The sequence below is a fragment of the Sceloporus occidentalis genome, unplaced genomic scaffold (genome assembly GCF_023333645.1).
Source record: "Sceloporus occidentalis isolate IW3139 unplaced genomic scaffold, rSceOcc1.0.p SCAF_5, whole genome shotgun sequence".
Taxonomy (NCBI): Eukaryota; Metazoa; Chordata; class Lepidosauria; order Squamata; family Phrynosomatidae; genus Sceloporus; species Sceloporus occidentalis.
The window spans coordinates 82,084,989-82,110,326 of NW_028316985.1; the positions used below are offsets into that span (position 1 = coordinate 82,084,989).

The 25,338-nt window shown below is 43.0% G+C and overlaps 1 protein-coding gene across 1 annotated transcript; it reads left to right on the plus strand.

Annotated features, from left to right (window-relative positions):
* Positions 1-21,028: 21,028 nt before the first annotated feature.
* LOC149312393 (coiled-coil domain-containing protein 71L-like) lies at positions 21,029-23,710 on the plus strand. Its single transcript, XM_089526866.1, has one exon. The coding sequence runs from the start codon at positions 21,247-21,249 to the stop codon at positions 21,913-21,915; it is 669 nt and encodes a 222-aa protein (XP_089382992.1). The 5' UTR covers positions 21,029-21,246; the 3' UTR covers positions 21,916-23,710.
* Positions 23,711-25,338: the final 1,628 nt, after the last annotated feature.

Consider the following 25,338-nt stretch of genomic DNA (forward strand, 5'->3'; position numbering starts at 1 on the left):
AAGGATTTCAAAACCATGTGGACCAATGATGGTAGGTTTCCAAAACCACTTGTCATCTGACCCCTCTAGGAACATGCATCACCACCCCAACCAATAGGAACTGATTTTGGACCCCTCAGAATCATGTGGTCCAATTGTGGTACATCTCCTATGAGTGCTCCAGTTGGACCCACTGGGTCATGTGACCCCCCTCCCCGGAACATGTCTCACCACGCTTGACCAATATGAACCAATTTTGGTCCCCACAAAATCATGAGGTCTGAACTGGCAAGCCAATAGAAAGCCTCTGAAGAGTGCTTGAGGCCTCTGCTATTGTCTCCACAGAACATGTCTGGGCATGCAAAAGCAGCTAATCCTCTCTCCAGACTGTCTTCCCATCATCTGGTTCATAGCACATGATTCTAGCCACCTACATTTCACACAGAGTTGTCCACATTGGTGGCCTCAACCACCCACAGTGTTGATCACACCCCAACACAAGCTTCTCATGTTTTCACCCTATTAGTTTGTGAGACTGGACTTTTAGTCTTGAAAGCTTTGGCCAGACACCCCCGTTTTTTCCAAGGCAGGACTCTGAAGGTGCAACCCTTGCTGGCCATCTCCAAGAAGATCCTGTGGCCCCTCTCCTCCTGCCCACCCACTTCTTTTGCTCAAGGACAAAATCTTGATTGTCACCCATCCATAGGCGTGTGCTTGGGGAAAATTTATTTGGGGGAAGACAAGTCAGGCCAAAGTTGCCCAGCCCCTCCAGTAACTGGCCACTCTAGCTGAAGGAGCAGAGTAGGCTTGCAAGGATGTAGCCACACTGAACAAATAAAGCAGCTTGACACCCCAGGCCTTTCAAAAGCCATCAATAAATGTTTTGATAGAAGTGAAACCCACCTGCTGATAATGCTGCAAACACCCATTTAAGACCCAGTTCTGAGGGGAACTGGCAAGGACCTCCCTGAATAAAAAAAAAAGGTGGGGGGAGCTAACAAGGAAGGAAACAGCCTAGCCCCCCTTGGGAAGCCTCTTTTCATCTGGCCTGCCTCTTCATAGAATCATAGAATCATAGGGTTGGAAGAGACCTCAAGGGCCATCCAGTCCAACCCCCTGCTATGCAGGAAATCACAATCAAAGCATCCCCTTCAGAAGGGGGCAAGGCCAGAACAGGGGCTTCCTCACCCCAAAGTCCAAGTAGGCTCAGAGGGGAGACCACCGTCCTTCACATCAACCCAGAACTTCAAGATTTCCAACTGTCCCTTCTCCTCAACTTGGGCAACAAGATGTCTCAGGTTTATTGAGTTAGCTAATGTCACAGCCAAATACATAAATAAAATGTAATATAATGGCAACAGATACTCAATAGCAGGGTGAGCCAGCCCAGTGTAATGGTTTGGGCTTTGAACTACAACTCTGTAGAGCAGGGTTTGAATCCCTGCTCGGACACTGAAACCCATTTGGGTAATCATGGGCAAGTAAACACTCTCTTTGCTTCAAAGGCAGGCAAACACACACACACACACACACACACACAAAATTCTGCCAAAAAAGTCCAGCAGACATGTCCAGAGGGAATCATATAATCCAAAAACATCACTTTTCCAAGCTCTGGGAAGAAGTCGGGTAATCCTGCTGTTGTTGTGTGTCTTCAAGTCATTTTCAACTTAGAGCAACCCCAAGGTGAGCCTCCTTAATGTTCTTTCATTCCTCTATTGAATTGCTCTTACCAAGGAGAGAAACTCCAGCTATCCTCTCACAATAGCCTGCAAAACCTTAGTGGACTACAGGGTGAACATGAGTCGGCAGTGTTATGCAGCAGCTGAGGGGTTGTCTGCACTGGCACAATAAAGCAACTTCAAACCAGCTTGATGCCAAGCTGTTTAGACGACAACGACAGAAAATCAGGTGGAACCTGACACGAAGCTGCACTCAGGGGCTAAAAACCGGAGCAAGAAGAAGTTCTGATACTCCCTCTCAATGCAGAAAATGCATATCATCACATACACATACAAACAGCAAGGCACGAATGCAGGAATGCGAGAAAGCAAAAATGCAAAAGTACGACAAACACGGCAGGTCGCTAATAATGCAATGGATGTAATTACAACATACACAAAGCAAACAGTCCAACGGGGGGAATGGGAGAAGGTGGGGAGGGGAGGGCCTCCATGAGTATGCTTTGCCAGTGTGTCACTGGGCGCACTAATACACTGAACAGGTGGCGTATTGCACATGCAACTGTGTGATTGGTCACACAATGTCCAATGGCAGCTGGGTGGGAGGAGAGAGGTGCACATGCATGGAAGCAAGGGGGGAAAAAACCCAAGCAGTGTGGCTTGATGCCCCGTGCTGCAGACAGCCCATGGGTGTTTGGTCTGCTTTTGTAGTTGGTCCTGTGGACAGCAGGGCTTCTGCTCACTAGTAAAAACCGGTATCAGCCTATTTTTTTCCTGCTGATCTTCTCAGCCAATGAGAAAGCCAACACTATTTTAGGCTAAATCAATAGAACTATAATGTCTAGATGAAATAGAGTAATAGTGCAACTCTCTTCTGCTTTGGTCAGACCTCACTGGGAATACTGTATCCAGTTTCAGCCACCCCAGTTCAGGAAGGATGTTCACAATATGCAGTGTGGCCACAGGAGGGTGTCCAAAATGGTGAAAGGTCTGAAAATCAAGCCCTATGAGGAGTGGCTTAGGGAGCTGGGGATATTTAGCCTGGAGAAGAAAAGGTTAAGAGGCGATATGACAGCCCTGTTTAAATATTTGAAGGAATGTCATAGTGAGGATAGAGCAAGCTTGTTTTCTGCTGCTCTAGAGAATAGAATACAGAGCAATGGATTCAAACCACAAATCTTAGGAAGAACATCCTGACAAATTTGACAGTGGAACACACTCCCTTGGGGAGTGGTGAGGTCTTCTTCTTCAGAGGTTTTTAAACAGAGGCTGGATGGCCATCTGTTGGAGATGCTTTGATTACGTATTCTTGCATAGCAGGAGAGGGCTAGACTGGATAGCACTTGTGGTCTCTTCCAATTCTATGATTCTATGAAAATTGAAAAAAAAGATGGGGAATGATTTTTTTAGTGTACTGATTTCTATATGATTCAGTGTTGATATTCGTTTCCATTTTCTGATTTATTTCATGTGTTTGGTATCCCAGGCTGTCTTCTGAATGAGTGCACAGAATGTAGATTCTCCAAGTCAAGCTCATGGACGAGCTGGAGATACCTTGCATATTGGTGGCTTCTATTTTGCTCTGGTTTTGGACTCAGGAACTATCAGGATGTCCAGTAGATGAATGTGATTGACCCAGTCTGTGTAATGAAGAAGAATGTGGATACATTCCTGGCTGCTTGTCAAGATTCCTTGTTTTGTTTGTTAGATGGTTGTTCTGTATCCCTTGCAATCCTTAGAAGCCCTTGGAATAGCTAGAAAGTTTCCTGGCCCTGCCAGAGTTGTATCAAGTAATCCCTGGCATGTGTTCTTGCTCCTTTTTCTGTGTGTCCTCCTCTCTCTCTCTGGCTTCTGAAGCGCTTGGCCTACTTCCTATCCCTACATCAGTGCCTTTCTCCAGTTTCCTCTTTTTCGATTTTGTCTGGGGCTCAATTTTCAGTCATGGTAGGCTTTCCATGTGGCCTTTCTTTCTTTGAGTGGCAAAGGAAGGTGAGAGGAGTGTTGCCCTGGGTATTGGATTATTGATGGGGCTTGGAAGGCTGTTTGTTCCTCCCTGCAGAGGAGGCCTTTACAGCCAAGGCATGCAAAGAAAAGGAAGCACCACAGAGGTTCACCAACACTTTGCCAGGAAAAGTCAGAAGCATGCTTGCTATATATAACCCTCTCCCAGCCAGACTCACGAGGTTATAGTGAACTGACTCATGTTCCAGGTTGTCTAAATGCTAGTCCTAGTTAAATGATAGTCTTTTTTAATGCTAAAAAGAAAGACCCTGGGGGCAGAACCTCAATAAGTTGGAAAGAACATGCTATTTTTTTTGGTGTGGCTCACAACTCTTTTCCCATGAGGCTCTGAGACAAATGCAAATGAGGTCTGTTCTGACTGGCTGGCTCCCCTTAGAATCCTAACATCATAGGCCAGTATGCAAAGAGATCTTCCATCACTTTTAAAACTAACTGAAAGAGAGAAGATGGTAGCCTGAACTTTCATAGACTTGAGCCTACTTCCTAAGATGAATGAGGTGGTGTAAAGAGTCCAGGGACACACCTCTATAAGCAGTCTCTGTGTGAGAATGTCCATAGAAATGCACAACTTTTGGGGTGTGGAGAGGAGGTGACAAGTTCAATTTGAACTTTGGTGGTTGGTGGACAAAGCAGGAGGAAGGATGTCGCCGAAAGCCAAGGTTAGTATATATCCATATGAATGATACTGGGATGTAGTGTGGGAACCAAAAAGAGGATGGGGTGAACTGGCCAAGCAAACCCCCATGAGGCTTATAATGTGTTATAATGTGTGTAGTGTGCCAGGAAACCATTTTCTCTGTTCAACCCACTATTGATAGACTGCAGTTTGTGGATATAGTCCACTTCTGGTGTTTCTCTTTTTAATCTTCCTTTGTAGTTTTTGTTTTGTTTTGTTCAAAGACTGATGTTCTGAGGTCCCAGATGGACAGCCCAGGAAGACTGAAGTGTTCTGCAACCAAGTTTTGTGTATTCCCATTCCTAGTGTCTGGTTTATATCCATTTATCTTCTGGCCTGTTTGCCCACTGTGGATTGTAGAGGGGCATTGCTGACATAGGCCCTGTACAGACTGGCAAAAAGTGCTGGCCTGTGAGCAGAGAGCCACAGCATAGCATCTACATGCTGGATGCCGTGACCCCATCACCAGGGCGCCATTTTGGCATGCACTAGTCCACATGGCGCATGGCATGATGACGCACCTCTGGTTCTGTATCCAAACAGTACAGCACCAAAGGGTGTCATGACCACACAGCGGTGGCTATGGCACCCCTTTGAATGCACAAAAAGGAGCCAGTTTTTCTGGGTCCGTCTTGTGCTCTACAGAGGCCACGGCAGTCAGTATGGCCCCATAGTATGATATAAATCACATTGGAGGATGTCATTAGATCCTCTGATTGTGGGTGATGTCATTAGGTCCTCTGATGACATTTCCTGAATAGATGTGTAGGCAGAGTTGGCATCTGAATTTGTGGCAATGCTTTGTACCCATGTCAACATCTGTTGTGTGTCTTCCTGTAGGAAACTAACTGCTTGAGGTTTGGAAACTATAGGCAAATAAATACCTTCAACCTTGTGAGGGCAGCATTATTGTCCAGAATAGGTTGCAGTTCATTGATGAGTGGTCCCAGTTGGCAGCTGGAAGGATTCTTTCATTTTCTGCCCTCCATTTGTTCTGTAATAGATTAGTCCTGGATACAAGTCTTGGCTTATTGAGAGGCATCACCCAGTATGGAAACTCATGATATCACCCCACCCCCATGACCAATACCACGCCATACAGAAGCCTTAGTAATATTTCTTGTACTAATGTTATTCTTAAATCATAATGCATCTATATAACTAAATGTAATGGTAATGCTTATGACATAAACAACTTTTTTAGGCGTGGGGGAGTGGGAATAGATCTCCTGTGGATATGAGGGCAGACTCTAACAGGTGCTATTTTTAAATTTTTAAATAATTTTTTAAAATAATAATTTTTAAAATCAATTTTTAATTTTTTAGAAAAATAGATTTTAATACTCTTCTTTCTCCTCTCACTGAGCCTATAGAAAGCAATAGCAAGTACATTTCTATACTGCTTATCAGTGCACTTAAGCACTCTCTAAGTGGTATACAAAGTGTAAACTAGTTGCCCCCAACATCTAGGTACTCATTTTAGCAACCTCGGATGGATGCAAGCCTGAGTTGAGCTTGAGCCCTTTTGCTGGTATTGAACTCTCAACCTTGCAGTTTGTGAATGAGTGGCTGCAGTACAGGCATTTAACCACTGCGCCACCAGGTCTCTTTCCCACACACATCATCTCTTCAGCATTTTAGAGTACACAGGTGAACACCACAGCTCATTTCTGATTGAGTCCAACTATCTGCCATGTGGTCTACTGCCCCTACCTTTCCTATCTTTATTATCTTTTCTAATTATTCATGCCTTCTCATGATGTGGCCAAAGTACGAGAGCCTCGGTTTAATCATCCTGGCTTCTAGGGAGATTTCTGGCTTGATCTGTTCTAGAACCCATTTGTTTGTCTTGGCTATCTACAGTGTCCTCAGCACCATATCGCAAATGAATTGATTTTCTTTCTATCAGCTTTCTTCATTGTCCTCACATCCATACTTAGTGATGGGGAATACAATGGCTTGGACAGTTATACAGTAACTTTACATTTTAGGATCTTGTCCAGTTCTCATAGCTGTCCTTCCTAATCGTAGTCTTCTTCTAACTTATTGACCGCAGTCTCCATTCTGATCCATGTTTGATTCAAGATATGGGAACACTTTGACTATTTTTACTTTATCATTATCTAGGATGAATTCTTGTAGATCTTCTGTGGCCATTATTTTTGTTTCTTAATGTTTAACATTAAACCTGACTTGGCACTTTCCTCCATGACCCTCTTCTGTAATTACTCCAAGTCTTTTTATTATAATGTAAACATATAATATATATAAAAAAAATATAACATATAAAAATAAAAATCTCAGAATGTCCCTAGGGCTCATATAGTACAAGAGGAACATTTTAAGGAAAAGAGATTGACAAGCAGGTGGGGTCAATCCTGTTGCTTTTTGGTTTTGCTTTAAAGTATCCACATCATCTGCAAAAAGATAAATGCGACCCCATCAGTATTGCCTAGTAATTTGTGTAGAGAAGAAGTTGGTTGGTTGCAAGTATCTCCAACTTCAGCAGTGGAGTACAGGAGGAATCCAGGGATTCTTCATCTTCCAAACTCCCAAAGCAGGAGAATGTCAATGGGAGACAGTAGTCTCCAGCTTCAGGAGTGGGATGCAGGAGGAATCCAGCAATTCTTCTACTTCTTAACTCTTGAAGCATGAGACTCTTGTTAGAATAGGAGATGGCAGCCTCCAGCTTCCTGATTCCAGTACAGGAGTAATACACAGATTATGCTTCAGGAGTTAGCTGCTAACTCTAATAGCCTTCTGCTTCAAGAGTTAGGAGCAGCTGGAGGCTGGAGGCTGCTGTCACCCATTGACACAACAACCTTCTGCTTTGGGAGTAAAACAGGAGAGGAACCCCTGGATTCCTTCTGTACTCCACTCATGAAGCTAGAGTCTCTTTTACTACCCTGGTGGAGCAGTGGTTAAATGTTTGTACTGCAGCCACTCACTCACAAGTGACAAGGTTATGAGTTCAATGTCAGCCAGAGGCTCAGGGTTGACTAGGCCTGGCATTCTTTCATAGATCGCTAAAATAAACACACAGCTTGTTGGGGGCAATTAGCTTACACATTGTAAACCACTTAGGAAGTGCTTAAGTGCACTGATAAACGGTATAGAAATGTACTTGCTATTGCTATTGCTATTGTATGAATGGGGAGACAGCAGCCTCCAGCGTCAGGAGTTATGAGGATGAAGAAGTTGTTTAGGAGCTGTTTATGTCACAACTATTGCCATTACATTCAGTGATATATGGAATTATTAAGGTGTAACATTACTACAAAAACATTACTAAAGACTCAGTATGGTCCCATAGTGAAGAAGATCAGTGCAGGGTGACATCATTAGTTATTGCACTAGATGACACCAATCCTAGTAACACCACTGCCTTGTGGCAAAGGTCAGTATGGGCAAGAGGCTGCTCAATTTCTGCTTCCAAGGTGACCAAGTGCAAAGGAAGAAACTTCTCCCCAGTAAAGAAGGACTCTCAAAAGCAGCAGCAGGAGATCCTTCTAAAACCAGGTCAGGACATTCCCAAAGGCTGAAAAATCAGGAATGTCCTGGCCAAAACCGGGATATGGGAACCCTAGGTGGCAAAAGCTACAGCCAATGTGTGTGCAGGGGATTTACAGAGGCCACTGCTCTGGACTGCACACTGGCATCGGCAAGGAAACAGAGAGATTTTAACTACAGGAGCCATACCAAGGCAAAAGACTCTTTTCAAGAATTGACCCTGGACACTTCTCCCCCTCCTTCCCCAGAGATGTGCCTACCCCACACAGCTTCAAGTTTTTATCCCTCCCAACAAACATTGTTTCATCTTCTCTTGGCCTATCCAATGAAAGAAGAAGAAAAACAGGACAGCAGCTCAACTCCAGCTTGCCAGACATGTCCTGGCAAAGCTCACAAAATTTAAGCAGGGTCCCAAATCTGAAACCTGCTTTTTGCCACCGCTTCTCCACACCACCACTACTAATTTTCCAACCACCACTACTAGTGAAAGTCATGTGTAAGGGGGTGAGCTCATGTGGGGAGGTGAAGAGTGGGAGACACTGCTGCATGAAGACATCAGTGAAGCTGTGTGGTGCTTTTAAGGGATTCTAAAAAGAGGTTTAATGCAACCCCCACCCCCACCATGGTCTTAAAGGACGCTGGTTTCCTTTGGCTTTCTTGCACACTTTGAAAGCCTCGCTGCTGCCCCCTTTTCTCCTAACCACCCACTGGCATAGTGGTTTGAGCGTTGGACTGCAACCCTGGAGGCCAAGGTTCAATTCCCACTCAACCGTAGAAAACCACTGGATGACCTTGGGAAAGTCACACTCTCTCAACCTCAGGTGAAGGCACTGGCAAACCTCCTCTGAACAAATCGTGCCAGGAAAACCCCATATTAGGGTCGCTTTAGGGTCACCATACGTTGGAAACGACTCGAAGGCACACAACAACAAGAAGAGAGAATAGTTGGGGAATTAATAACTGAAATGAGCAAACCTGAAATGCTTTGAGAGTTTGCAATTAAGCAATGTGGAGCTTTAGGGGTTACTAAGAGGACCAGGGAGATGGGACAAAGATGTTCAAAAGTAAAGATAATAAAAAGTTATAGAAATGATAAAAGTTACCTTTCCTTTGGTTCCACAGGACCTTTACTGTGGGAAGCTATGGACCATTCACCCTCCTGGCTGGAACAGTGCAAAGGAAAAGAGGACAAGCTAAACAAAGTCTTCTAAGCCAGAGCTTTAAGAAAGAAAATGAACTAGCAAGATTCTCCACAATCATGGATTTGAGGAGTATGAAATAGTAATTTTGGTTTAAAGGGAGGAAAGTCTAGGCTAAGCAACGATTTCAGCACGATGCCTTGAAACAGAAGATAGGTCATGATTCTGGGTTGATGCTTCAAGTAGACCCAACCCAGCCACCCTAAACCATCTATCTTTGAATTTGGAATCACTTTAAAGCCTTAGGCAGGAAACTAAGCATTACAACACAAAGGCCTGTTACAGACTGCCAAAATAAAGCTGCTTCGGGTCTCTTTGGAAGTATGCTATTTAAATGATGCATGGGTCCTAATAGTCCGGAGGTCGCTCCAAAGCCACACTCCATTCCTAAGCACCGGAGTGCAGCTTTTGGTGCAGCTTCCAGATTCTTAGGATGCATGCATCATTTAAACAGCATACCTCCAAAGAGACCTGAAGCAGCTTTATTTTGGCAATCTGTAACAGGCCAAAGTTCTCTAAAACAGAGGGATGTCTTACCAACAAAAGATGTCTCTCCTGACGCCCTGAGATGTATTACCTGGCCTCAGACAAGCACCCACTTAAGAAAGACATCACAGAAGCTTTAAGCTGATCCCCATTGTCCCAAAGGTGACATTTCCTATCAGTGGCATTTCCTGCCTATAATGCCTTATTCGTCAACTACAGGAGAACACATTGCGAAAGAAAACCTGGGGGTATTCTGCTGTGTCCCAATGATTTAATCAATTTTCTTAGCAAATTGGGTGATGGTGAAGAATGAACGGCCATATGGGTGCTAGCTTTAGGGGTTGACCAGAGGTAACCCAGATTGTTCCATACCAGACAGCCAAAGAGGATGTTTTACAAATACACATGTGCATCTTAGCAGGAGTGTTGTAGCAATATGGCAATCTCTTAACAATGTTAGGAGCTCATGTTGCCAGCTTCTCTCTTTCTACAGACTAACACAGCTATATCTTTGAATCCTAACAATGTTATTTAAACCCCATTAACATTGGCAAACCACATCCATATTTGCAACCGCTTAGCACACAATAGCAATGGTCTTACCAACTGCCAAAAGTTGCAACCAGCAAGTGATTTTCAGTTGTGATTCTCAGCCATTGTGACCCTTTGCAGAAGGAGGCCATCAATGAAGTGGACCTCCCTTGGTTTTGTTTGTTTTCTCTGTGAGAGAGATGTTCAAGCTACTTTTTATTTAGTGTATGTAGTCTGTCTTTTAGTAAAATGAAAACTGTGATTTCAAAAGAGTGGCTCCGCGTTTTAGGGTTCAGTCCCAACCTCTACCTTGTATTCATTTCCTTAGGGGAGTAGCTGCTCATCTTTTCATCTCAGAGCATGGGGGTAACACAAGTAGTTATGTAACTTGTGACACATTACATGTGAGGGGTAACTAAAGGGATAATAATGGGTCTTTTCTTTATTTTTTTCAGAATTACAATCTTACATTCTTGATATTGTTGTAAATATATATAAGTGTGTCTTCCCTTTGTTTTCTTATTGGTTTGTCCTCTTATTTTCTTCTGCTTGAATTCTTTGGTAACCTCCTTTCCCCCACTCTCCAAAGGTTTTCTTCCTTCCTTTTCTTCTCTTCATCTCTTCTTTTGAGTATCGTTTTACAAGTAAAAACAACAACACATTTATATTTCCAAAGAATTCTATTATTAATCCTGTAGTTACTTTTTATAAATACTTTCATGGTAATAACATGAAAATAATGTGCATAGTCTATAACCAAGACTCCCCCTTTTTATTTTATTATCTAATATCTGACCTTTCACTTCTCTTTTCCCCCCCAACCCTTATCTCTTTATTGTAAATCATTATTTTCCCCATTTAGTTTCTCTACTCTATTTCTATTATTTCTATCATTGGTTCCCATTCTTTTGTCCATATTTTGGGGGGCTTTAATATCACTGTCAATCTATCCATTTCTTTCATGTCATAGATTATTTTTTCCCCAATTTTCTGCCTTTGGAGTTTGTTCTTTTTTCTAAGTTTTTTGCGATTAAGATAGTTACTGCAGTATTAAATATAAAATGATTTTCCAATGTTTGTTTTCTTCCTCCTTCCCCAACGCTGAAGTTATATTCAGTGAATACAATTCCAGATTTAAATCAAATTCTATTTTCATCATTTCTTTTATATTTATGTGTATTTTTAAACAGAATTTTCTTATTATTTTACAACTTCACCACATATGTATCAGTGAACCTCTTTCTTTTTTACACCTACAGCATCTATCATTGTTTAATTTGTAGATTTTGTCTAAAATAAGTGGTGTATAACACCATTGGTAGACTATTTTGTAATAGTTTTCTTTTAAGCTTTGTGATGCTGTACATTTGTTGGTTTTTCTTCTTCCTGATTCCTATTTTTCTAGTTCTATATTATGTCCCAGTTCCATCACCCACTTTATCATGCGTCTTTTATTTCATCTCTGTCTAATTCCCCTTTCAATAATATCTTATAAATTTTGCTAATCTTTTTCTTTTCTGGTACCCATATTATTTTGTCAAGTTTGTTTTCATCTTCTTCAAAAACTGTTGTTTTAAGATCTTCCTTAAACCTTTGATCTGCCAGTAGTTCATCCAATGAACTACCCTCTCTTGATTTTCTAGCTCCTCCCTTGATCTCATATCTATTCCACCCTCTTCCTTTTTATGTATTAATTCTTTATAAGTCATCCATTTTTGGTTTGTTTCCCATCGTCCAAAAAAGGCCTTCAGGTGGGGACGCCCAAAGTGGTATTTTTTAATAGAATTTTCTTTTAATTTGCAGCCAATTTTTAAACAAAACTCTTCTTATTATGTGGTTGTTAAATTCTTTATTTACCTGGTGTTTTTCATACCAGATATAAGCATGCCAACCATATCTGGCATTATATTGTTCTACGTTTAACAACTTTGAACTCTGTAGCTTAATCCAGTCCTGCATCCAAAGCAAACTTGCTGCCAAGTGGTATAACTGGAAGTCTGGGAGTGCCATCCCTCCTCTTTCCTTTGCATCTCTCAAGGTGTCCCATTTTATTCTAGCTTTTTCCCCTTTCCATATAAATTTTTTTGATTTCTTTGTTCCATTTTTCAAAGATCTTTGAATTATATAGTACAGTATTGGTAAATTAAGGAACAAAAATATTAATTTGGGGAAGACATTCATTTTGATTGTTGCAATTCTCCAGAGCATTCCATCTTTGAAGGTCTTTTTCTGATATTTCTCCATAAGCTATTGTAATTATTTTCAAATAATTATTTCAATTATTTTCAAATAATTATTGTAATTATTTTCAAATAATTATTGTAATTATTTTCAAATAATTATTTCAATTATTTTCAAATAATTATTGTAATTATTATTTTCAAATAATTACAAGCTATTGTAATTATTTTTTTAAAATGATGGGTCTTTTCAATACAACATTACTCTTGCTAACATCATTACATTTCCCCTCTGCCATAATGAATAAAATGAATAAAATATTCAGGTTACTTTTACTAGTCTTTTCTGGGAGAAAAAGAAATTATTTTGTGGGACAGTTTGAGGGTTTTTTTCCCTTCGTAAGTTTTGAGCCACTTTTGTACACTTCTGGATCCCCACTCGGCAACTAAGACGTAGCAATAGTAATGAGTAATGAAAAGAGAAATGTAACGAAGGACTTTTTTTGGGGAAATAAAATCACGCAAGGAATGACGTAAGAAAGAAAATAGGTAGAGCAGTGAAGTTGAGCAGCTGAAGAATGTAGGAAGAAGGTATGAGGAAGTGGATAAATGGTAGGAGGGAAAGACAGATGAAGAGATAAGTGATTAATATTAGAAGGGAAAAGAAGAAGAATGAAGGAGTAGAAAGTTAGAAACATTAGTACTTGGGAGAAGAAAAGGTAAAGTAAGTTAACAGAAGGACAGATGGAGGAGTTAGAAGAAGAGGAGAAAGATGGGGATAGTTAAAGGTAAGGTAAGGGAGAAATAAGGATGAGGAAATGGGGGGAAGAAGAAGGGATTTGAGAAAGAAGGGGGAAGTTAGAAAATTAGATGCAAGAATTAGTGGCAAGAAAACAGGGATAGGAATTAATATGAAGGGAAGAAAGCCCATGGTGGTTTATATGGTTTGTTTTGTTTCTGTTATGTGCTTTATATTAATAGGTATATGTTAGTATGTGTATACATTCAGCCCTTCTCATTCACGGATTTTATATCCATGAATTCAAACATCAACAGCTTAAAAATATTTTATAAATTTCAAATAGCAAACCTTGATTTGCCATTTTATATAAGGGACACTGTTTTCTTATGCTATTATATTTAATGGGACTTGAGCATCCATGGATTTTGTTATCCGTGGGTGATCCTGGAACCAAATCCCAGTGGATAACAAGAACCCACCGTAATATAATGTACAATAAAACTATTTTTGTTAAAAAATGAAAAGAGAAATGTAACAAAGCAGCTTTGCTGAAAAGGAAAATAATGTAAGGAATATTGGCAAGAAGTTCTTTTTGAAACGGGAACAAGAAAAATGTAATTTCCCAAGCTCTGGTCTCACAAGTGTTCTGTGAAATTGATGTTTTATGACTGGCCGCCATACCAACTATGGAAGCCATTTTGTGAACCAGCAAAGCTGCTTACAGCCACCATATTTGACAGTGCCTGAAACACTTTTTAACTATTTCAAATTGGCACAAAATATTAAGAGAATTCAGAAAATTATGCATAATGGACAGAGTTGTCTTCTATGAAATTTATTCCTCGCTCTCCTTTTTCTCCATGGTTTTCAGATTGCAGTTTACAGTCTGAACACATAGTTACTCATTAAACACTGTGAGATTTACTTCAGAGCAAACATGCATATGACTATGCTGTCATATTTCTATTCCAAGTCTCTGTTGATCTGTTTTGAAACTGCAGTTATCATGGGGTATTTTAAAATAATGACAGGTTGGTATGGTTCAGATTAGTTTATGTCTAGTGAGAAACTACTGTCATATCTCTGAAGTTACAGTTTTGAGCAATGTATGAGTGCACATGATTAATTTCTTTTGACTAATACAAAGTGAAGCAATGCAATAATTAAACAGTCACTATTTAATAGTCAATAATTAAGTAGTTAAAAAAAAATTCCCCAGAAAAAGATAATGATTCCAAAGGAAGAGAAACAATGTAATTCTACTAATGTCTTTCAGAAATGGATTTACTCCCAAGTAAGTTTATGTTAGCAATCGTTAATATTTGGATGGAAGAATGCCAGTGAATACTGGGGGCTGTAGGCTCTATTTCAGAGGAAGGAACCGGCAAAACCACCTTTGAGTATTCTTTGCCTTAAAAAACCCTGTGAAATTCATGGAGTCACTGTAAATTGATAGGCAACTTGAAGGCACATTCACTCACTCAAGCTTGCGTAAGAGAGACAATATGGTGTAGTGGTTTGAATGTTGGACTATGACTCTGGAGGCTAGGGTTCAAATCCCTGCTCAGCCATGGGAACCCACTGGGTGACTTTAGGCAAGTAACACTCTCAGAGGGACGCAAAGGCAAACCCCTCTCTGAATAAATCTTGGTAAGAAAATCCTGTGATAGGTTCCCTTTAGTGTCTCTATAAGTCAGAAACAACTTGAAGGCAACAAGAACAACAAAGTTTGCATAGACTTGTAGACAAAATGTTATACTAGCTTTTTCAATATAACATTATAGTGAGTCAACATTGACACAGAACTACAGTGGGTCCTCCATATTCACTGGGGTTAGGGGCACAGGACCCCCGTGAAAGTGAAAAACCACAAATAACAAAACCACTATTTTTTTAACCGGAGAGAACACCTCTTTAGGAATCTAAGTCCTCCAGTGCAAATCTATGGTCAACATCTGTTGGACATTGACCATAGAATTGCGCTGGAGGACTAGAAATGCCTAGAGAAATGTTCTCTCTAGGAATTTCTAGGTCCTCAAATGCAACTTTTGGCAGAAGTTGACCATAGAATCATGTTGGAGGACCTACAAATGCCTAGAAAAGTGTTCTTTTCATGAATCTGTAGGTCCTTCACAGCAGAACTCTGCCAGAGGTTGACAATAAAATTGCATTGGATGACCTAGAGATTCCTAGAGAGAGCATATTAATCAAATCCATGAATAATCAAATCTGCTAAAGTCAAAGCTGCAGATGTGGAGGGCTTACTGTACTTCACCACTATTACTAAAGAATCAAGAGGTGATGGTAAAACACTGCAATAATGCACAGGGGAGAAGTGGGTGGGGGTCACAGGGACACAACCAGTCTGACCCAGGGAGTTATATTGGTTCACAGAAATAATTTACAGTCATCACTTCCGATTTGTGGGGGATCCATTCCAGACCCCCCCCCCCACTGGTGAATTGGGAAAACCGCCACTATTAGAGCCCCATTTATTATAATGGGGGCATGTTTCTGTGTGTGGTGCTGTGCGCATGCCTTGGGCATATGTACCATTATGTCTCTCCCAGCTTGCCATCCATGAAAGACAAAGGGAATGGAATGGCAAGACCGCGAATTGGGAGGACGACTGTATATTGAGGAAAAGAAATCCAATAATTTACAGTAGATTCTGGACTGGTAGTTCCTAACTCAATGGACACTAAAAATTCTGGGTCTTAATTTGAACTTTAAACTTCTCTATATGTTGCTGCAGGTAAAGAACCATCCAAAACTGATATAAGGCGCTCCTGAGATGTGATAGACTGGATTTGCCTCAGCAGGCCTATTTTTTGAAATATTGGGAAATAAAAACAAAACAACAACAAAAAGGTCACATGGGGATCTAATTTAAATTACCATAGCACATGATATACCAGAGCCAGCATGGTGTAGCCTTTTGAGTCTTGGACTAAAACTATGTAGGAGATCAGGATTCAAATCCCCTCTTACTCATGGAAACCCATTGGGTGACTTTGGGCAAATCACACTGTCTCCGGTCTTAGAGGAAGGCAATGGCATCCTCCCTAAACAAATCTTGTCAAGAAAACCCTATGATAAGGTCACCTTAGGACTACCATAACTCACAAATGACTTGCAAGTGCAAAGTAACAACAACAAAGCAGATGATAGCTTTATCCCCCATGAAATTGTCTAATTCTTTTTTTTAAAGTCATAGAATCGTAGAGTTGGAAGAGACCTCAAGGGCTATCCAGTCCAATCCCCTGCCATGCAGGAACTCTCACTCAAAGCATCCCCGACAGATGACCATCCAGCCTCTGTTTAAAACCCCCAAAGAAAGAGACTCCACTACCCTCCAAGGGAGTGTGTTCCACTGTCGAACAGGCCTGACCAGAACAGAAGAGTGGCAATATTACTTCCCTTGATCTAAACACTTTATCTCTATTGATGCAGCCTAGAATTGCAATGGCCTTTTTAGCTGCCATTTCACACTATTGGCTTAGGTTCAGCTTGTGGCCTACTAGGACTCTTAAATCTCTTTCACATGTTATCTTGTTAAGCCAGGTGTCCCCCATCCTATATCTATGCATTTCATTTTTTCTGCCTAAGTGCAGTACGTTATACTTCTCCATGTTGAAATTCATTTTGTTTAGTTTTGTATATAAAGCAGTGGCCAACACTACACCTTGTGGCATGACATTTAGAGATTAATCATGGTTACATCAAGTGCCTTTGGGCACAGGGCAAACTAATAGTCAGAAGAAGACATGTGAATGAATGAATGAATGAATGAATGAATGAATGAATGACGTAGTTGTTCCTTTGTCCTGAAACTCCCACTTGATTTTATTAGATGACTCCCATATTCTAGTCTAGTGCAACCTTCCTCAACATGCTTTCACCTGTTTTAATTAGCTTTTGTGTGGTGCTTCAATTAATCTGTTCCTGTTTTAATTATCCTTGTTTTGATTTTATTGTTAGCCACTATGGCTTTCAGAGCCCCAGTGGCCATACTGGATGGGAATTCTGGGAGCTGTAGTCCTACAATTACTTTTCCAGTCTCTGAAAATAAACCTGGTGCTCTTTAAATGTTTTGGGGAACAATTCCAACTATTTGCAACGGGCGAAATGAAGGTTGCGGAAAGCAGCCTGTTCCAGTGTACTAAGAAAATAAGTCCTCTGACAATGCCATTTATAATTTCATAAACCTTTCTCATGTCACCTCCTTTCTGAATGAAAAGGCTTGAACTATTTAAGCTTTTGTGTGTAGGTAAGATGTTGATCCTTTAAGACCTCAGTTCTATGAACTGCTGAGCTGGCAGTTTTAACACAACGTCTGTACGTTTTGTTCTGTGCTGTTGCACTACTGATGCAAGCTGGCAGGACGTTGCTGAGGCAAGGTGGGAGAGTGGCTACATCTGAGTATTCTTCATGAGCATTGCTTATTTGCAACTTGCAGGACTGCACATAGTTTCTGCAATTTTTGTAATATCTCCAAGAGCAAGTCTCTTGGAGTCTTCCTGTGAAGAAAGGTGAAATTGCACCCCTGTACCCTATACACTAGTGCCAGTGAGGCATAACTGTTAAGCCAGCAGTTGGCATCACTGCTGCATATGGTGAAATACCATTACAAAAAAGAGCTGAACATCACGAACCCCATGGTTCTGCTGCTGTCTGTGGGGCATCATAAAGGCACCTCATTCCTCTCATTACGACCTGTGGCTAGTACACACTCATCTAAAATTTCACAGTAACCTTTTAAAAATTATAGGCTGCAGTTAACAGACACTCCAAGAACAAGGCTGATTGTTGATCCAAGAAACTGCTGCCTTCGTATACAGACAAAAATGCCTGTGTGCCAGGCAACCTGGTACCCTTTAGGTGTTTTGGAATGCAGCTCCCTTAAGTAACATTGACCGTGGTGCTTAAGATTTATGGGAACCATAGTAAAAAATATCGGAGCAACACCAGACTACCTGTCCCTTTTGTGTACTGTGACACATACAGCAATATTAATTTACATGTACTATAATGACAAAGCTCTTCGGAGCAAATCTTGCCAAGAAAACCACATAAGTATGCCTCAGGGTCAGCATAAGTTGGAAACGACTTGAAGGAACACAACAACAAATATTTGTATGCCACTGACTATCCCATATGGCACCCTAAAAAACAAAAATATACAGTTCAGTAGCACTGATCCAAAGGAAGTTAGTCATGTCTAGCTCCTACTCCAGAGAAAGCTAGGCAGTGCTGTTTGATCACAAGTCCTATCAGACTCACAACTCCCATCAGCTTCAGCCAGCATAAGCAATAGTCAGTTGAAAACTTATGGGGAGCATTGGATTGCCTCCTAATGATTAATTTGTAAGACTTAATTTGCAACCCTACATACATGTATAGGACAAACTTCTCTGTTTTTACTCTGAGAGCAACTGAGCTCAATGACACTCCTAGGATGGCTGCACAACCCAAGAATTGTATTAGTCCAACAGGCTAAGACACTGCATATACTGTATTAACATCAGTGCTAACATTTATGGTAATGTTAAACCTAAAGTTAACTTATTAATGTTAATTATTTTAGTGAAAAGTATAGATGTAATTTGTTATATGATCACAAGAGCATTGTTAAAGAGGAAGTTTGTTGTTGTTGTTGTGTGCCTTCAAGTTATTTGCGACTTATGTCCACCCTAAGTTTCCAGCATGGTGTTCTGGTTTGAGCATTGGACTGGCTCTGGACAACAGGGTATGAATCCCTGCTCCGTTATGAAACCCACTGGATGACTGTGAGCAAGTCACACACTCTCAGCCTCAAAGGATGGCAATAGCACCCCCCTATGAAGAAACGTGCCAAGAAAAGCCCATGATAGGGTTGCCTTAGAGTTGCCATAAGTTGGAAATGACGTGATGGCACACAGCCATAAGAAAGGCTATACTGGGTTTTCTTGGCAAGATTTGTTCAGTGAGTGTCCGCCATGGCCTTCTTCTGAGGATGAGAGATTGTGACTTGCCCAAGATGATCCCATGGGTTTCCATTGGTGATTGGGAATTCAAACCCTGATCTCCTAAAATCTCTTATACCACATCGGCTCTCAAGGAGGAAGTATGGGTACTTAACTTTTCCAAACTCTGGCTGCCACTTTCTTATATATTTACTCAGAAGTAAGTTCAACTGAGCTGAAAGCAGCTTTTCTGTATTTATACAGGTGTGGCTAAGATACAAGCTATGCATGGTGGCTTGAAGCAAAACTGTTCTGATTTCAACAGTCTGCTGGATTTTAAACACCTTTGCCTGATGAAGAAGCCAGCGGAGCTTCAAAAGCTTGCATCATGTATTTTGTGCCTTTTGGTTGGCCCCATAACGGTATCATTGTTTTGTGATAGGATTCAAAGACTGTTAGTCTGGAAAATCAGTCTGCAAAGGGATTTTGCAGCATTTTGCGACTAACTGAAAGACAGAAATTGGTCGCATGAGTTTTTGAAGACTTGACCTTACTTCTTCTACTGCATTTGGATTTTTGTGTGCGTGTGCGGATTTTGGATGTTATTCTTTGCTGGAAGGTGTGTGATCCAAGATTACATGTACAGAAATGGAAAAGTGGATGGTATTAATGAAGGCATTGCACTTTCACCATGCAAGACTGAAACTATGACTCCAATGGGATTCAGGGGATATAACCTTTGGATGTGTTCAAGTTGCTAATGGGATTTAAATTTTATTTCCTGGACTGAATCTCCCAGTATCCACATGGCCAGAAGGAAGAAGGGCCCACCTCTAAGAACACCTTTCCATACCATCTGAACTGATCAAATGGAGGGCCACTACTAACATCATCAATTCCACCCTTTCTTTCTCCTGTATCCTTTTTAACAGTGTTGCCTGACGAAGAAGCCAGTGGAGCTTTGAAAGCTTGCAACATGTCCATGTACATTTTGGTTGTCCCAATGAAGATATCACCAGGATGACAAGATGACGTCCTCACCGCAAAGGAGGATGAGGCACAGCAAAATGTAGGACATTCAAGAAAAATGTATGGCATGGCCAACTAAAACCTATAAAACACTCCTATAAACATAAATTCGTGCCTCTTAGCCATGCTCAAAATGGAGGACATTGTGGAATTCCTCCTGGACAGAAGGTTGAAATCCTTCTTAGTCATGCTCAGAATGGAGGACACTTTGGAATTCCTCCTGGACAGAAGGTTGAAATCCTTCTTAGTCATGCTCAGAATGGAGGACACTTTGGAATTCCTCCTGGACAGAAGGTTGAAATCCTTCTTAGTCATGCTCAGAATGGAGGACATTGTGGAATTCCTCCTGGACAGAAGGTTGAAATCCTTCTTAGTCATGCTCAGAATGGAGGACACTTTGGAATTCCTCCTGGACAGAAGGTTGAAATCCTTCTTAGTCATGCTCAGAATGGAGGACACTTTGGAATTCCTCCTGGACAGAAGGTTGAAATCCTTCTTAGTCATGCTCAGAATGGAGGACACTTTGGAATTCCTCCTGGACAGAAGGTTGAAATGCGTATTGGCCATGTTCAAAATGGAGGACACTTTGGAATTCCTCCTGGACACCTGGCTTTTTGGTCATGTTCAAAATGGAGGCCATTTTGCAACTCCACCTAACAGAAGGTTCAAAATGTAGGGCACCCCCTGGGAAAAGGAGGACACACTGGCCCTCTGGGGTGCCCCTTGCTGTGTGGACTTTGTATGATGCCTCTTGTCTCAAACCCTTCAAGCTGGAAGCAGCTCCCTCAGCCAAGCAACAACTGAGAGGCCTGCCTCTACCATGGAGGACTTTACCAACTCCTTCCAGAGGCTTCCATGAAGGGCCTTAAAAAAGCCCTGAGGTAGTTGAGATCATTGAGAAGAGGGCCAACGGCGGGAGGGGGCGGGGCGAGGCTGGGGGCGGGGCTTCAGAGAGTGACGTAAATTTCAAACGGGCCAACCAGGGGAGGCCGAGGGTTCTGAGGGGGCGTGGAAAAGGGAGTGTGGGCTTTAAAAGGAGCTCCATTTTGTGCCGGGCTGTCGGGGAGGAAGGATCGGCGGTGTTGGCGCTCCTTGAGGGGAAAGAAGTTAAAGCGGGGGAGAAGGAGAGGAAGAGGAAGAGGAAGAGGAAGAGGAAGAGGAAGAGGAAGAGGACTCTGTGGGCCGCAGTTGCTGTTGGAAGGCGGGCGGCGGCGCTGCTGCTGCTGCTTTTGCTGCTGCTGGAGACAGAGAGAGAGAGCGAGAGGATGAAGCCTGAGGAGGCGGGCAAGGCGGCTCCGGAGGCCCCCGAGGAGGAGAAAGTGGTCCACTCCCGCTCGCAGCAGGCGCTGCCCCTGGGCGCCAGCACCAAGGCTCTGGGCGACGCCTTCAAGCTCCTGGTGCCCCAGTCGACGGAGTTCATGAGCTCCGACGCCGAGCTGTGGGACTTCCTGCGCAGCCTCAAGCGCCAGTTCTCCCCGGTCATCCTCCGCAGCAAGGACGTCTACGGCTACGCCTCGTGCCGGGCGGTGGTCCCCGAAGCCCCCGGCGGAGGAGGAGGAGGAGGGAGGAGGGAGAGGAGGCCCTGGAGGAGAGCCGCCACCGCCAGAGGGAGGCGCCTCAGAGGCGGCGGAGGAGCCACCAAGAGGGCGGCCAAGAGGCAGAGAGAGGAGGAGGCCCCTAAAGAGGAGAAGGACTGCGTGGCCCTCCCTCTGCCGCCGCCGCCGCCCCGGACTCCCGCCTTCGAGGGGCGCTCCCTGGAGGAGATCTGGAAGGCGGCCACCCCGGCCCTCACCGCCTTCCCCACCGTCAAGGTCCGGGGCAACGTCTGGAACCCCAGGAGCCTCCAAGCCATCCGGCGCAAGGCCCAGCACACCCTCGGAGTCGACCTGCAGCCCCGAGTTCGACTCCGGCGCTTCCCGGTCATAGGATGCTGAGAGGACAAGGATTGCGATGGGGAGACATGGGATGCAGTCACATGGGGGAATAACCCGGTTTGGCTCCGCTCTGGGCCCACAACAAACTCCAACTCCCAGAATTCCATAGCCCTTGAGCCCCCAAGACGCTTAAAGTGGTTCCAAACCGGGTTATCCCTCCAGTGTGGACCCTGTTTTGTTTACAACGTGGCTTCTTCTTCTTCGTCTTTTTTCCTTTCTCTCTGATGTACTGCACTTTAGGGCGAAGGCTGGGACTTGGCGTCCGTCTGCACTGCAATCACGTCTCACTTTAATGCCGCTTTCGTACAGCCGTGGTAAAGGGGATTCTGGAGATGCTAGCCCTGCTCCGCTCGCACAGAAAAACTGCCAACTCCCAGAATCCCATAGCCTTGAGCCAGACAAAAGAGTGGGGATGGCAGGCTTGTGCGTGGCCGCCTTCCTACAATTACGTACCGTGGCGCCATGGTGGTAGCCAAAAGGTCCCCAAAGCACACCAGGATCGGGACCACTTTGACTGCCTTGGCTCAATGATGGGGGATACTGGGAACTAGTTTTGGGAGACATCTAGACTTCCCTCTCTATCAGAGAGAGCTCTGGTGCCACAATAAACTACTACAGTTCCCAGGGTTCCCTAGTTGTTAAAGCAGTCTCTAACTGGTCTATTTCTGCATAGGGCTTTAGATTGGTGCTGCTTTTTGGCTGGCTCCATTGCCAAGGGATTCTGGTCATGATGAGTGTTTGAGATGGCACCTTCCCAGGATTCCACAGCAAGCCGAAGGTCCCCAAAGCCCACTGTGGGAATAGTCCAGTTTGGGGCCGCTTTGACTGCCCTGGCTCAGTGCTTAGGGATTGCTGAGAATTAGTTTTGGGAGGCATTGAGCCTTCTCTGTCAGAGAGCTCTGGGGCCACAATCAACTACAACTCCCAGGTTCCATAGCACTGAGCCAGGGAGGTTAAAGCAGTCTCACACTGGATTGTTTCTGCAGCATGTTTTGGGCCAAAGTGGTGCCAAACCGGATTGTTCTTCAGTGTGGACCCAGCCCAGGGGTGTCGCCCCATTTCCTTTCCTATTTCCCTCCCTTCTTCCCATCTGGACTCAAAGCCTCAACCGGCCTCTGTGAGATGGAAGGCTGCGATTTTGGAAGAAGGGACTCTCCTGCTTACTTACCTTTATCATCTTCAGCTGAGGAAGCTGCTTGGCATAGAACTGGGATGAAATCTTCTTTTTCAGCCTCACAATTGTTTGTTTGGTTTTCTTTTTTCCCCTTCCCACTGGACTACCTCACTAGTCTGGGAAATGGATCAGTGGCTTTCCCCTCTTCCAAAGGAACGTTTTCTCTCCTGCTAGCACAATAATGAAAGAAAAATGCCAATTTTGAGGGGGTTGGTTTTAATTTAAGATGTAGCCAGTAGACTCTTCCATAGGACTTGTGCTGTTGCACTACACGCTCAGGGTTAACTTGAACTAATTATGCCAAGTGTTTTCCAGTTTGGAGGACTTAAGCTTTGACCAAGGATGCTGAAGGAATGAAGAAGCCTTTGCAGCTGTTTTTGATGGTGCAAACCAGTTCGTCCTCCCTTTTTTGTTCTTTCTTTGGAGGGGGGTGAACTACAGAGACTTTTCAATCTTCGTGGTCAACCGTTTTGTATGTGATAAAAAGTTTTATAGCCGAAGGGAAGTAGTGTTTCTATTACAGCTTCTACAAATGAGAGTTGTGTTGGATACGCCCATTTTATATAACCTTTACTTTAGAGAAACTTTTACCAATTTAAATAAAAAATTAATAGCAAGCAACAGTGCCTGTGCTCTAGTTTTGTTTGGAAGGGCTTTGCATAGGGCTTGATGCAAGGCAACAAGTATTGTGTGGTGAGACTATAGTTTCTGTTTAGAAGGGGTGGGCAGATGTGGGGGCCAGGTTTTGCCCTGGGATGTTTGGAGAAGGTCAAATGAAACAAAATGGGAGTGAGCAGATGTTGTTGTGTATCTTCAAGTCACTTCTGACTTATGGCGACCCTAAGGTGGGCTTTTTTGTCAAGACTTGTTGAGAGGGTGCCTGCCATTGCATTCCTCTGAGGCTGAGAGATTGTGACCTGCCCAGGGTCACCCATTTGGTTTCATGGCCCAGCTGGTCTCCAGAGTCTAAACACTCAAACCACTATTCCATGTTTACTTCTTTAAAATATATCTATATATGTATTCTGATGTTAAAGCACTACAAGGAGGTCCTGGAGCCTATTTAAAAGAGGATAATTCAACCTTTTTGGGGTAGGATCCTGAAAGTAGTGCAGACCTATCAGATCAGCTTTGGTGGCCATACCTTACCCATCCCTGCTTTAGAATGATGTCTCTGCTTGTTCTCATAATGTCAGTGTGCTACTTATTAATGTACCTGGGGTTTATTTTAGGATTTCTGCTTAGAATAAACAAGCAGGAGGGGTGGACAAGGCTAAATGGGCTTGTTGAGTGCCTAGCGTGGTGCAATGGTTAGAGCAGGGAGATGGACCACTTCCAAAAATTGGGAGCCTACATTTCCCCCATTGGATACCCACCCTTCCATTTTGTCCTTGCACCTCACACTACCCTCCTGTATGTTGGGTGTGAAAAACATATTTTGCCCTCAAATTTCTGATAATACAAGAGCCAGCATGGTGTAGTAGTTTGAGTGTTGGACTGACTAGAGACCAGTTTGAATCCCAGCTCAGCCATGTAAACCCACTGGATGGCATTGAGCAAATCATACTCTTCTCAGCCTCAGAGGATGGGCACAGCAATCCCCCTCTTAAGAAATTTGCCAAGAAAACGCCATGATAGGCTCGGCTCGCCATAAGTCAGAAAGGACTCAAAGGCACACAATACCAACAAGAACTGTCCTCCTCAATCTTGGGATGGGTGATGCTAATCACCACATTTTGTCCCCTCATTTTAAGACTTTGCATGCCCTTTTTTTCAAGCCAGGAAGGGATTGGACTTCTTGGTCCAGTCATTTCCTGTTTTTATTTTAAAGGCCTGTGTAGGCCAGAGGAAGACCTCTTGCTTGAAAATGTGTTAAAATGGCCACCAGCTTGTGGGGTGGGAATGTTATCTACTATTTGGGAACACACAAATCCTCCACAAAATTTGGGGAGCTATGGAAGCCCTTAAAGGCATCCAAGTAGTCCATGGATTGTACTTTGTCCATCCCAGGACAAAGATTCAGATCCCAACATAGCTACCTGGCCAACTGGGCGGTCTTGGTCCTGTTGCTATCTTATCAGAGAGTTCTGGGGCCACAGTAAAACTACAAGACGCAGGATTCCCTAGCACTGAGCCAGGGTAGTTAAAGCAGTCTCAAACAGGATTGTTTCTGTAGTATATTTTGGACCTTGGTGTACTTGGTTTTCCAGTCTGTAAGCTGACAATGACTTCTTTACATTCAAGGGTTG